Here is a 14,421-nt window from a genome sequence, read left to right as displayed (position 1 = left end):
TGTTTTATTCTTCACCGAGGCATCATTGATGTCTCCTATCCATAAAAACATATATTTTGCCACTTCCAAAACAATCAAAACAAAAACACTAGACGCCATGTTGAATCAATGTTGGGTTGGTAATTATTGGCTCATGCCACCTCCCTGGGCTCAAACAACAAAGTTTCTGAACCAAGGCTCAAGACCTCTTGTATTGTCAAATGATTGTCCAGATTTGTCAAAAGTCGGAAATGAGCCTCTGTACGTGCCACAAATTCTTTTGTTCTCATGACTTTTACTGTGCGCCGTGTTTTGGTGCTGTCTCGCTCCCTCCCACGGGCGACTTGAAAACAGGGCGCACAGTAAAAGTCAAACGTTTTATAGCATGCATAGGCTCATGTTTAATTTTTTCTCCGTGTAAATCGTGTTTCACTTCCTCCTATTATCAACATGATGTGGAGACTTTCCATTTTATGTAGACTCGGCAGCCGCGTCTCCGCCATTGAAGTTTGACAGCCCGAAAAAATCGTGTCGTGCTTGCTTCCCGGCAAACAAAATTAAATTTTAGTGAAATTTCGGTACAAATTCTGCCGCAGATCGCCTCAAAATGGACATCCGCCCGAGCCACACCATCTACATCAATAACCTGAACGAGAAAATCAAAAAGGAAGAGCTGAAAAAGTCCCTGTACGCGATCTTCTCCCAGTTCGGCCAAATTCTGGACATTGTCGCCTTGAAGACGCTCAAAATGCGAGGCCAAGCGTTCATCATCTTCAAGGAGATTGCAAGTGCCACTAATGCGATGCGGACCATGCAAGGATTCCCCTTCTACGACAAACCGATGCGCATCAACTACTCGAAGACGGACAGCGACGTGATTGCCAAAATGAAGGGCACTTTCAAGGAGCGCCCCAAGAAGGCCAAAGCACCCAAACCGATTCACCAGGAAGATAAGAAGTCCAAAAAACAAAAGAATGCCGAAGCTGGGGCGGCAGCTAACAATTCCGCCACGGCGGAACAACCACCTAACCAGATTCTGTTCTTGACCAACCTGCCGGAGGAAACCAACGAGATGATGTTGTCCATGTTGTTCAACCAGTTCCCGGGCTTCAAGGAGGTGCGTCTGGTGCCCAATCGACATGATATCGCCTTCGTGGAGTTTGCCACGGAACTGCAGAGTGGTGCCGCTCGGGAAGCGCTGCAGGGTTTCAAGATTACACCGACGCACGCGATGAAGATTTCGTTCGCTAAGAAGTAGAGCGGATGTTAGGATTAGGATAATAATTTTAATGGTAATGGCATCCAAAAATGGTATGTATGCTACTCTGCATATTATGGAATCAATAAACCATGAAGCATTGCACTCCGCTTTCATGGTTTTTGGGTGCGGTTGGGCGATGACTTCTTTTTGTGAAGCAATTTTCGTGGCAGGGTTTTAATTCATATCACACTCTTTTATTCATAAGCATAATTATGTAGGTACCTCGATAACTGTCGTACCTAGTTGAAGTGTAGGAATCGTAGATAAAAAGGTCTATTTTGTCTGTCTTCAACGATAAGAATCCGTCATTGATTTCAAAATTTTCAAAAGCAGTTTTTTCGTTCAAAATTAAGAAAATTCACAGCGAAATGTGTTCATTGTATTCTTTTCTCCAACCGAAACACAGTGAACACTTCTTCTTGGCATAACGTCCTCACTGGGACAGACCCTGCTTCTCAGCTTAGTGTTCTTATGAGCACTTCCACAGTTATTAACTGAGAGCTTTCTTTGCCAAAGTTGCCATTTTTCGCATTCGTGTATCGTGTGGCAGATACGATGATACTTTATGCCCAGGGAAGTTAAGGAAATTTCCATTACGAAAAGATCCTGGGCCGACCGGGAATCGAACCCAGACACCTTCAGCATGGCTGCGCTTTGCAGTCGCGGACTCTAACCACTCGGCTAAGCAAGGCCTCTTAGTGAACACATTTTAATCGAATAATTTTTAGTTTTAAACTGTTTTTGAACTTTCGATGATTACAATAACGGAGCATTGAATGTTAAGGATGTTTACAAGAAACCCTATAATAGTTCCAACACCGAGTTGTCCAGTTATGTTTCTAGACATTTTCATAAGGATTCTTAGTATCATGTATAGCTCTTTTTTTAAATACCTACATACGGATACTGTTCATACTCATTTAGCAGCGCAGCCGAGTAACATTTTCCACGAAAGGGTCAAGTCTGCAGCGAGAGTCGATCCCACACTTCATGCCACGATGCGCATATCAGGTGAGTATTATTGATATACATTTTTAATTCATTTCAAAATTCTGAAACTAATATAAACACAACAAAAAGTTATATTGTTGGTTGCATTCACTTCGAAAGAAAATTCCTACACAACTAAACTGAGGTAAAACTCTACTTACAACCCTTCAAACGATTGATCGTAGCTTCATCCAGCGTAGACAGACCGTTTTGTCTCAACTTCCGAATACCTTGTCGTAATGATTATATTTATAATGGATATACAGTGGGCTTCCGTTTTTGGCAACAAAGTTTAAATTTTCAGTTGGTAAAAACGGAACCGTGCCAAAATCGGAACCCATATTTCAATATTTTTTTTTTTCAACTATTGGTTTTGAAAACATCATTACAATGTTAATACATCACTTTTATGGAATCATAAGGCGTTGAGACTTCGAAAAGGTTCACTTAGAAGCATTTTTTCGAAGGATTATACTATGCTGTGAATCTATAGCCCCGTAATGTTAAATCCGGCAAGCGTTTTTCTGGTGGCGTTTTTACGCCTCAACGTCTTCAATTATTTTTTAGAAGCTTTAAGTATAATTTCTGTATAAGAGGGCCTTGTAAAACCAATAATCGCGTAAGTGACTTTTATTCAAGAACTGGACATTTTCTTAAAACTATGAGAGAAAACGAAAAAAAAAATTGTTTTCTTATAAAGACGTATTTATGAATCAAAATCGCTGGGTATTGCAAAGTGGCATTAGCTTTTTTCTAATTGTATGAACATTTAAAATCAGTTTATCTTTGGTGGTGGTTGGTCCCTAGTGATAAAGACTACCTCCGTTCTGGTCACGACCTTCAGATTATCGTGATTCATCAACATTCGTATTCATGAAGTGGGGGTACAGGCTTGAAGTGGTGTTTGAAAGAAACGAATGTCAGAACAGGTATCCACCGGCGACGCCAAACGGACCAACATAATGTGGTGTAATTTGGGATTTGTGGATTTAGAACTGATATTTTTTGCCAAGCATCAATATGGGTGACTTCCGAGGATAGCGAAACGTAAGAGGGGTTATGACAAGGTTGTGGGTAAATCCATCACATTGGGGTTGTGACTCTGTGTCTTGTCAGGAATAGGATCTGATTGGTATTGTAGTATGCAGTTCGGAATTGATAGATAGACTTTGAAGAAAGAAGTTTTGAACGTAAGGCAGCAGCACCTTGGATCTTGGAGGGCGCAGGTCTGGAGAGTTGGGCAGCTGTTTATGCTGGGTTACATTACGTAGAAAGTGGAATCTGTTTTGCCTCGCATAAATTATGGGAAGTATTTGAAAATGGTTTCTTGTTCAGATTGTGTAACGCAAGAAAGAATTTTTAGCTCTGTGTTATGTTAGGAGGTTAGTATAGTGCAGGGTTGAAGAGAGGATGAATATTTGATCACTTAAACTTTACGCTGCAAGATATTCGTAGTCGTTTTTCTTTTTTTCTTATGTACAGGTATAAACATGTATATTTAGCCTAAATAATGAACAATCATACGCGTAGGGCCTACGATTCATGAATTTAGGATCGAAATCAAAATAATATTGCGCATTTCTTTCACACCACAGGATTATCGCAGAAGTTTTTACATGTGCGGAGGGCCGGTAGAGGTGCGCGATTGCGTCGAGTCGGGTCGGTGTTTTCAGCGGACTCATATTTCGCAAATCGAAGAATGAGTGCTCTGTGGGCATCAACATGATTCGATGCGGTCCCACACTTTTATTTGTGCTTTTGCACTTGTCTTATTAAATAGGAATACTTTTTGTTAGGAAAAGTGTAGGAGAATAAATTATGATTTATTAGAATTTTCTGATAGAGGCAGAGTTCACATGTTACTTAGGTACAGTCAATTCTCCCTTACTCGATATTGAAGGGACCATCGAGTTAAGGAGGTATCGAGTTACAGAACACAAAAGCAGTACAACTGCGTTCCAAGGGACCATCAAGTTAACCATGAAAACCAACTTTTACTATGGTTCTCTAACTCGATATCGAGATATGGAATATCGAGTAAGGGAGAGTTAACTGTATTTGAAAGCAAATGAGAACCACATTAAATAATAGATAAACACTAATGCTCATATTTTTATATTTTTCATTTCATCGCGGTCCTCATTGCCCAAGCGGAGTCGACAAAACTCGAGGTGGATAGAATCGACGGAACTACGATACGGAAAAGAAACAGATGAGAAACTATCGATACATTTATTCAACTATAAAAACCACGTTTTAACGTAATAACTTTATTTCTTTCTTCTCGTTTCAGCAATCCAACAACCAAACCATTTCTACTATCTTTTCATTTCCTCTTCGTTACATTTATAGTCCCTCTGGTACTGAATCGAATGGCGCATTCCGCTTTTTTCAGCGCTGTCTTTGCTGTACGTTGAGCATGGTGTCGGAGGTGGTGTGCTCTGTAGAACATCTAATGTGCTACACGGCACGCCACTTCCGGCATTTTGTGTGGCGTGCGGGATGGGCAGTGCTGGTGATGAGGTGGAGGGCGCTATTCGGTTTAGTGCCAGAGGGACTATATCTATTTAATGTATCTGAAACTCGTGGGACCGCTTTAATTCCGGCGCCTGCTTGTGGAAGAACCCGGTGTGCTAAACGGTATAGGACATGTTAACGGGGGAGGCTTGGTAGGTCCTCACCTAGCCCGTGTCTAGATTGGCGGACAATTATCTGCCAGGGTGTGGATTGAGCAATTACAATTACAATTCACTGATAGTTGTCAAGTTTCATGACCTTCATTCACCTAATTTTTAAAATGTGGCCCGCCACAAAAACTTGTTTCTCCGATTTGACCCGCGTTGCAAAAAGGTTGGGCAGGTCTGAGTTAGATTTTCAACTTTCAAAACCTTACCTCTACTTACGACGTTAGAGATAAAGCGACGTAAGCACGAATCAATAAAACTACTTGAGTCGATTTTGAACTATTACAAAAACGTCGTAAGTACAGTGGGGTACCGAAATCCGTACAGGCTCACAATCCGTACACTTCATACAAATAGTAGGCGTTTTGTATGAAGTGGATGGATTTAGATTCATTTCTTAGGTGTATGGATTTTGATCCCACACAGTAATTGAACGAAACGGTGTGTCATAGAGTTTTACTTTCCTAGACTTCATCAAATCATAGACCATTAGGGTGATGTCGTCGGCGAAGCCAACAATCTTAACACCCGCCAGTAGCTATAAATATTACAATGAGCAGGTACCCACATAAATTTAATTAAAAATCCTTGAGTATATAAATCATATGACTGATTTTTAAGCTCCAAAAGAATGTTATGAGATTTTGAATTAAAGTTTATGGAATTCAGAGCATGAAGAGAACTCAAACTATCAGAAGATATTATAACTAAGTTTGGAGTAAAAAGTCTAAGCAAGTTACATACTAAATATAAAGCAGTTATCTCAGCTATGAATATAGAACAAGGGTTTTGTAATTTGAAAAAATGAGCCAAAAGATTATTGAAAACTCCAAATCCAGCAACATTTTGAATCAAAGATCCATCAGTGAAGTAAAATTGATCACGACTGATACCTTCAAATTTACGTTTAAATGAAAACTTTGCAAAAAGCGGATCTCTTTAATGAATGTTCGAATCCTCTGAGCAGAATCTCAAATAGAGAAACTTTAAAGTAGATGGAGTACCGTGTACCTTTTAATTCCGCTCCTAAATGCTTATCTTTGACAGATACGCGTATTTCGACTACCACTTGCAGTCTTCTTCAGTGTCAGTTACTCGTATCCACTCATGGATACGAGTAACTGACACTGAAGAAGACTGCAAGTGGTAGTCGAAATACGCGTATCTGTCAAAGATAAGCATTTAGGAGCGGAATTAAAAGGTACACGGTACTCCATCTACTTTAAAGTTTCTCTACCAAAAAGCGGATGTTCAATTTTTGGAATTTGTTTCAATTCTTCATATAAAGATAAATTCATAAAGGGTCGAAAGTATGAATATTAATATTGTAATTTTGAAATCCAAGGGAAGAAATTGGCGTTAAAGTCTCATTTAAACAATAAATAAAGGAACTTAATATTTTACTTGAGGGTAGATTTCATATAAAACGGTATTACCCTGTTGAGGATCAACCTCTCCAACAAATTTCCCTTCGTATCTAGTAGACAGATAGGTCTATACGTCGACGTGTCACCTGGTGATTTCCTCGTTCTGTCGCTTTCATACATCCGAGAAGAATTCTTCACCAATGCAACGTTGCATCGCAGTTCTGAACATGTCCGAACCCGCATTGACTACGTGGCAACATTTGGGATGATGCGGTAAGAGTATATAAGATCATGGATCGCAGCAGCTCGGGCGACTTCTCTTGGGGTGCCATGACACCTTTGGTCCTAGTCATTACCATTCTGTAGGCGTCATATCGCTAATCGATTCTGCACCATGGGGCTCTGCACTGTTTTCATTTTGCATCGGATTTTGACGTTTACTGGCCTTGTTGTTTATGATTTTATGAAAAAGTGAACGAGAGGGAATGATTTTTGTGCAGAGCCCCATTTCTGCGGAAGGTACTCACTGTACTCACATTTTTCAGCTCTACATTTAGTGCGGTCAGGGATTCCAACAATAATTGGCCTCTGGTTGGTGCAGCGGCTACTCCACTCCACTACCCATGCATTAAAGTCACTAGCTATCACACTGGCATTAGTCAGTTCGGCTATCATCCTGTCGATCATGTGGCAAAATTCCTCAATCGGCCACCTAGGGGGCGCGTAACAGCTGCAATAGAACACGCCGGTGATTTTTGCCATCATTTGAGATAGAGACTACTTCTTGGATAAGGTATCGTCCTGTCGTCCCTATAGCTGCTAGCTGTTGAGACCTATCCGCCACCCAGTTCCCGTTGTAGGCTGGTATGCAGTATGGGTCACATAGTAACACGCCAGGCTTGATAATGCTCCTCAACATCACTGAGTTCGGTGAAATACTCTAGAGCAGCGTGCTGATGAGCAGAGAGGCAACGAAAAATGAGCGAGGAAGATGCAGCACAAAACACAACAGAGTAAAATTCCATCAAAAAAGGGTGCTCTCACAACTCCCCGAGGACTATTTGTTCGGGCGGCAGACTCAAGAGTTCTTTTGAAGTGTGAGTTAAGGTGAGCATCGCAACAAGAGAGAGAGAGTACCTGAAAAAATCCCCGCGTTTTCTTACACTCTCACTCGAATCACTTGAGGATCTGTGTTGAAAATTTTGAGTTCAGTTTTGTCTCCTCAGAAAAACGGCAAAATCGCCTCCTCCTTTGCCTCGCAGAGGAGTTTCTATCAAGCCTGGTAACACCACGTCAGTCTTCGTTTCCGAGATTGATTTCCAAAGCAGCTGTTGGGCTGCATCACTGTGTTTTGAATTTAACTGTGTTACTTCCGTTTTGGGTGCTTTATTGGGTGTGTTGGCTGGTATGCGGTATGGGTCCAATAGTAACACGGCGTCGGTCTTCGTTTCCGAGACTGACTGCCAAAGCAGCTGCTATGCTGTATCACAGTGCAGTGGTTTAAATTTAACTGTGTTACTTCCGTTACGTTTCCGTACGAGATGTGGCATCGGCGTATGGGGTATCTGTTTGCCGGTAGGTGCAAGTGACTTAAGGAGATGATAACCGGAATGGAATATGATGTGAAAACCCTGGAAAGTTGCATTGGGGGGATTGGAACTGATCCACTTGGACTTGTGCGGCCATATCAAAGACAAAATACACCCTATGGAAACCGGATCGATTGGAGGAAACCGTTACTTACTGATCTTCATCGACAGCGCTAGTCTGAAAACCGTTGTTCAGTTCCTGAAGTCGAAAATGGAAGTGCTTGAGGCATTGCAAGATCATAAGGCCTTCGCGGAGAATCAAACTGGAGAACGGATCAAGCAAATACGAACATACAATGGCAAGCGGCCGGATGTGTCGCAACTTCGCATATTCGGAATCAATGTGATGGTGCATGTACCGAAGGAGAACCGGAAGAAATTGGACAAGAAGTCTGAAGCGTGTATTTCCGTTTGTCGCAGCCAGGCTTGATAGAAACTCCTCTGCGAGGCAAAGAAGAGACGGTTTTGTTGTTTTTATGAGGAGAAAAAATTGAACTCAAAATTTTCAACACAGATCCTCAAGCGATTCGAGTGAGAGTGCAAAAAAATGCGAGGATTTTTTCTGGTACTCTTTCACATTCTCTCTCTCTCGTTGCGATGCTCACCTTAACCCACGCTTCATAAGAACCAAGGCTGGTTCATTGCACTCTGTAGCCAGAGTAAGGTTATCTGACTTGGCGAAAGTGGCTAGGAGGCCATCTTCAACTTACTGGCCGTTTTTTACAAACATTAATGCTTGGCCTGGATAACGCTCAAATTGAAGCTAACCGTGCTGCCAATAGTGCGAACGAAATAGTTAAAAAGAGAGATACAAGTAGAGTACGCTACGCGCAGATGCGGCTGCATTAGATCAATTTCTGACACCATTTTGACGTTAACTACGTCTTACGGCAATATACTGGGTGTCAATTGAAACTCTAAAATTTTGCGACCGTCACGAAATTTTGAAAGATTTTGAACGCTAATAACTCAGTCATTTATCTATAGATTTTAAAAATTTTCCCACCAATCGGTCGGAAATGTATACAGCAATTTTCTCGAATGGAGAAAACTATTGAATATCAACAATAAACTATTGAAAATTTGGAAAATGTCGACCCCTTTCTTACGCAACCAATCACGTGCAAGCAGTTTTCCACGCTTCTTTTGCGTTCCGCTTCGCACTATAAAAGCAGACCGATTCCTGCTTCTTCGCTCATTCTTCTTTTTGCCGTCAGATTGTGAACATGGTCGGCGAGCAAGTCTCGAGTGCCTTTCGCATTCTCAGCTTAGTTTTCAATGGAACGCGAATGGAACAACAACAAGCCGCCACGACTGAAGCCGCTTGTTGAAGCGCACATCGTCATCGCCACCGCAAAGCTCATCGGGCGAGGAGGATTTGTACCAGTGCGCCGTCAAAATGTGTCAGTGTTACGCAAATTCAACATTTCAATCGGCCCTTTCCAGAGCCAACAAATGTGTTTTAAAGAGTTGATTGTGTAATATTCCTTAATTTGTTCGAGATGGCTGAAGAAAATCGACCAAAGCCGCTTGTTGAAGCGCACATCGTCATCAGCACCGAAAATCTCACCGGGCGAGGAGGATTGCAACCATTGCGCCGTCAAAGTGTGTCCGTGTTACGCAAATTCAACAATTCAATCGGCACTTTTCAGAGCCAACAAATGTGTTTTAAAGAGTTGATTGTGTAATATTCTTTAATTTGTTCGAGATGGCTGAAGAAAATCGACCAAAGCCGCCAAAATGTGTCCGTGTTACGCAAATTCAACAATTCAATCGGCCCTTTCCGGAGCCAACAAATGTGTTTTAAAGAGTTAATTGTGTAATATTCCCTAATGTGTTTACCACATACTTGCTATAATTTCTTAATTCATCTCATAGCAGCATACAATAATTGATTTATTACGAATAATTGACAATACGGCAATTTGAGGATGTTTCCGAAGACGCTGCTGCAGTGCCGTCGGGATGCAATAACAGCATAATGCTAATCTTGTAATTCCCTTACCCAGACATCAGTTTCATATAGCCTATTTCCCAGATAAGAAAACGAAGAATTTGAAAGGAGGAGCATCACCTGCTATTCTAAGGGTATAAAGCATCCCTTCTTCGTTGAATTCGGTTTCATTCTGTTTTCGCTTTCGAGCTGGTAAGAGCTCCTGCAAACCTGCTCAGCTCCTCGCTACCAGAGGCAAGCTGTTTGTACGAGATGGCTGAAGAAAATCGACCGAAGCCGCTTGTTGAAGCGCACATCGTCATCAGCACCGAAAATCTCACCGGGCGAGGAGGATTGCAACTAGTGCGCCGTCAAAGTGTGTCCGTGTTACGCAAATTCAACAATTCAATCGGCACTTTTCAGAGCCAACAAATGTGTTTTAAAGAGTTGATTGTGTAATATTCCTTAATTTGTTCGAGATGGCTGAAGAAAATCGACCAAAGCCGCTTGTTGAAGCGCACATCGTCATCAGCACCGAAAATCTCACCGGGCGAGGAGGATTGCAACCAGTGCGCCGTCAAAGTGTGTCCGTGTTACGCAAATTCAACAATTCAATCGGCCCTTTTCAGAGCCAACAAATGTGTTTTAAAGAGTTGATTGTGTAATATTCCTTAATTTGTTCGAGATGGCTGAAGAAAATCGACCAAAGCCGCTTGTTGAAGCGCACATCGTCATCGCCACCGCAAAGCTCATCGGGCGAGGAGGATTTGTACCAGTGCGCCGTCAAAATGTGTCAGTGTTACGCAAATTCAACATTTCAATCGGCCCTTTCCAGAGCCAACAAATGTGTTTTAAAGAGTTGATTTGTAATATTCCCTAATTTGTTCGAGATGGCTGTAGAAAATCGACCAAAGCCGCTTGTTGAAGCGCATATCGTCGTCAGCACCGAAAATCTCACCGGGCGAGGAGGATTGCAACCATTGCGCCGTCGAAGTGTGTCCGTGTTACGCAAATTCAACAATTCAATCGGCACTTTTCAGAGCCAACAAATGTGTTTAAAGAGTTGATTGTGTAATATTCTTTAATTTGTTCGAGATGGCTGAAGAAAATCGACCAAAGCCGCCAAAATGTGTCCGTGTTACGCAAATTCAACAATTCAATCGGCCCTTTTCGGAGCCAACTAATGTGTTTTAAAGAGTTAATTGTGTAATATTCCCTAATGTGTTTATCACATACTTGCTATAATTTCTTAATTCATCTCATAGCAGCATACAATAATTGATTTATTACGAATAATTGACAATACGGCAATTTGAGGATGTTTCCGAAGACGCTGCTGCAGTGCCGTCGGGATGCAATAACAGCATAATGCTAATCTTGTAATTCCCTTACCCAGACATCAGTTTCATATAGCCTATTTCCCAGATAAGAAAACGAAGAATTTGAAAGGAGGAGCATCACCTGCTATTCTAAGGGTATAAAGCATCCCTTCTTCGTTGAATTCGGTTTCATTCTGTTTTCGCTTTCCAGCTGGTAAGAGCTCTTCCAAACCTGCTCAGCTCCTCGCTACCAGAGGCAAGCTGATTGTTCGGGATGGCAGAAGAAAATCGACCAAAGCCGCTTGTTGAAGCGCACATCGTCATCCGCACCGCAAATCTCATCGGGCGAGGAGGATTGCAACCAGTGCGCCGTCAAAGTGTGTCCGATCACCAAGCGGCGGCAAGTTTGTACGAGATGGCTGAAGGTAATCGACCAAAGCCGCTTGTTGAAGCGCACATCGTCATCCAAAACGCAAATCTCATCGGGCGAGGAGGATTGCAACCAGTGCGCCGTCAAAGTGTGTCCGTGTTACGCAAATTCAACAATTCAATCGGCCCTTTTCAGAGCCAACAAATGTGTTTTAAAGAGTTGATTGTGTAATATTCCCTAATTTGTTCGAGATGGCTGAAGAAAATCGACCAAACCCGCTTGTTGAAGCGCACATCGTCATCCGCACCGTAAATTTCATCGGGCGAGGAGGACGCAACCAGTGCGCCGTCAAAATGTGTCCGTGTTACGCAAATTCAACAATTCAATCGGCCCTTTCCAGAGCCAACAAATGTGTTTTAAAGAGTTAATTGTGTAATATTCCCTAATGTCTTTATCACATACTTGCTTTAATTTCATAATTCATCTCATAGCAGCATACAACAATTGATTTATTACGAATAATTGACAATACGGCAATTTGAGGATGTTTCCGAGGACGCTGCTGCTGTGCCGTTGGGATGCAATATATTTTCTATTGTTAAGGAATGATTCAAATATTACGTAACGCAAAATTTTCTAGCTTTGGTTCCCTTTCTTTCCCCATGTAATGAAAGATTTTAAATTTTTATGTTAACACTACGAAAGACCCTCTTCCTCCCCCTGTTGCGTTACGTAATATTTGAACGCATGTTTTCCAATTTCCGTTGTGATGCACCATCATTGCCAAAGCCAAGATAAAAATTTCCCTCACAAGATGCAAATTCTTCTTCTTCACAGCAGCGAAAAAAAATAATCTTGTTTCATAATGTCTATGATAAATTCTAGAATGGGAGGAGCCTAAGTCTATATTCTGGGAGTATAAAAGATGCAGTCATTATCTGTCTGCCATCATTCTCATTTGAAGCGCTCGAGATGACGAAACCAGGAGGTGTCGCCACGAAGAAACGCGTGACCTTTGATCGTAGAAATCTTTCTACGATCAAGAAGAAGGCACGCCAACGCAGGAGGAGGAAATTCTTGCAAACGAAGTTTGTAAGTATCGACAGGAGGGTTTTCCGACGGGGTAGTAACATCCTCGTTACTATCACGTACGGAAAAGTCTAACAACGTGACAAGAAAAAAACGGCCCTTTTCAGGGCCAACATTACTATTAAAGAGTTGTTTCGAACAGTATTCCTTAATTCTAATAATAATCAATTTGGTAAACCACTTATAGGGTAATGTCTTCTAATTTTGAAAAGTTTAGTGTGTTATAGCAGATAGATTCAAGATATATCTTGATGTTAAAACATTCAAAGAAATTGAAAATGAGAAATATTTCGAAATTTCACATATGGTCAAACATATGGAACCACTATGGCCATAACTGGTACACTTTCCCTATAAGAGAGCTTCGAAGTGGCTCTGTAGTGACTGCTGATTATATATTTATTTATAATTTGATAGTCATGATAAGAACAACATGCATGTGGAAACATGAAGCGCATTTTGGATTTTTGATTGTTGTCAATATGGCCACATTGTCAAGAAAGAAAATTTCGAATTCATCAATATATCGCAATACAACATCGCAATCTCAAATTTCTAATTATTATGCACAGAAATAATGAAAAATTCATCCCATATACCCATATACCCTGTATATACAAAACCAACTTAGGAAGCAATGGGGTAGATATAACCTCTATTTTAATAATATTTATCTCACTGATAGAATTAATAGCAAAACCCGATCAGTTGGATAAAAATAGATTATTAATACATTCGTTCCAATGCCCTTGCGTACAACGCATGCCAAATAAGGCCTGAGTCACAAATTTCATAAGGCTGAGGGGGGGTCGGTGGGTGGGTGTCCTTAAGATGTTAATGCTCATACAAAATTCGAAAAATATTCATACAAAATGCGTTACAAGGGAGTCTAATAAATTTGATCGTGCTTTTCGGAGAATTCCCTATCACAGACATCACATTCATGTTTCAAAGTGTTGATAAAGATAATATTCCTCTTTAATTTCCAATTTGGAGTTTGTTCTGTTTTGGAGTTTTCCGGAGATTTTTACAAAAACAAGTTTGAAATAGTGTATCTGAGAAATGTCGCAGCATTTGGCCACCCTGTATCTGAAGAATTACCGGAAGCGTACTGGGAATGAGCAGCCGGGAACTCAACCGAAGCAGCCAAGGACCGACGCAGAGCGGGCTCGGAGCTATCGGGAGAGAATGAAGGCGGCCAAAGGTAAAGCGTCTACAACCAGTGGTTGGGACGCTGGCGAAGGGCCTTCAACGCGAGGTACGTGATTTTGTTTATCTTTTAAATTTGGGGAAGTTAATTCTTGCAATAGTTTTCAAACGCTAAATGTATTGCGAAATTATATAAGCGGTAATTTTACCTTCTTCCACCAAACAATTTGAGTTTAGTGGAATTATTGAATACCCCGATTATCAGCTTATGATGTACAAAACATCTATTAAGTGGAATCTTAATTTGAAATTATGATAATTCATAAATTCTAAACCAAATTCTCTGAAATAACACAAAAGTCTTCTCTATCTGCAGTCGATATTGAAGGGACCATCGAGTTACAGAACACAAAATCAGTGCAACTCAGTCCAAGGGACCATTGAGGTAGCCATAAAAGCCAACTTTTACTATGGTTCTCTCGATATCGTGGTACGGAACATCTAGTAGGGGAGAATTGACTGTATAGTCCCTGTTCAGTCAGAAACAACATATGACATACTATTACAAAAGTATAGACTATGTTTAAAATTTGGGATTTTTAATTTTACACAATTCCACACGTAACATTGATAGTATAGTATTGCAGTTTTACTTTAATTTTGGCTCCCAACATACAAATTAAATTTTGTG

General features: G+C 41.0%; 1 protein-coding gene across 1 annotated transcript; it reads left to right on the top strand.

Annotated features, from left to right (window-relative positions):
* The first annotated feature begins 467 nt into the window (after positions 1-467).
* Positions 468-1,398, top strand: LOC5563836 (U1 small nuclear ribonucleoprotein A). Its single transcript, XM_001648102.2, has one exon. The coding sequence runs from the start codon at positions 587-589 to the stop codon at positions 1,235-1,237; it is 651 nt and encodes a 216-aa protein (XP_001648152.1). The 5' UTR covers positions 468-586; the 3' UTR covers positions 1,238-1,398.
* The last annotated feature ends 13,023 nt before the right edge of the window (positions 1,399-14,421 follow it).

This window comes from Aedes aegypti, chromosome 3, assembly GCF_002204515.2.
Source record: "Aedes aegypti strain LVP_AGWG chromosome 3, AaegL5.0 Primary Assembly, whole genome shotgun sequence".
Classification (NCBI taxonomy): domain Eukaryota; kingdom Metazoa; phylum Arthropoda; class Insecta; order Diptera; family Culicidae; genus Aedes; species Aedes aegypti.
The sequence above is the reverse complement of the archived record's forward strand: the minus strand, read 5'-3'. Positions and strand labels throughout refer to the sequence as shown.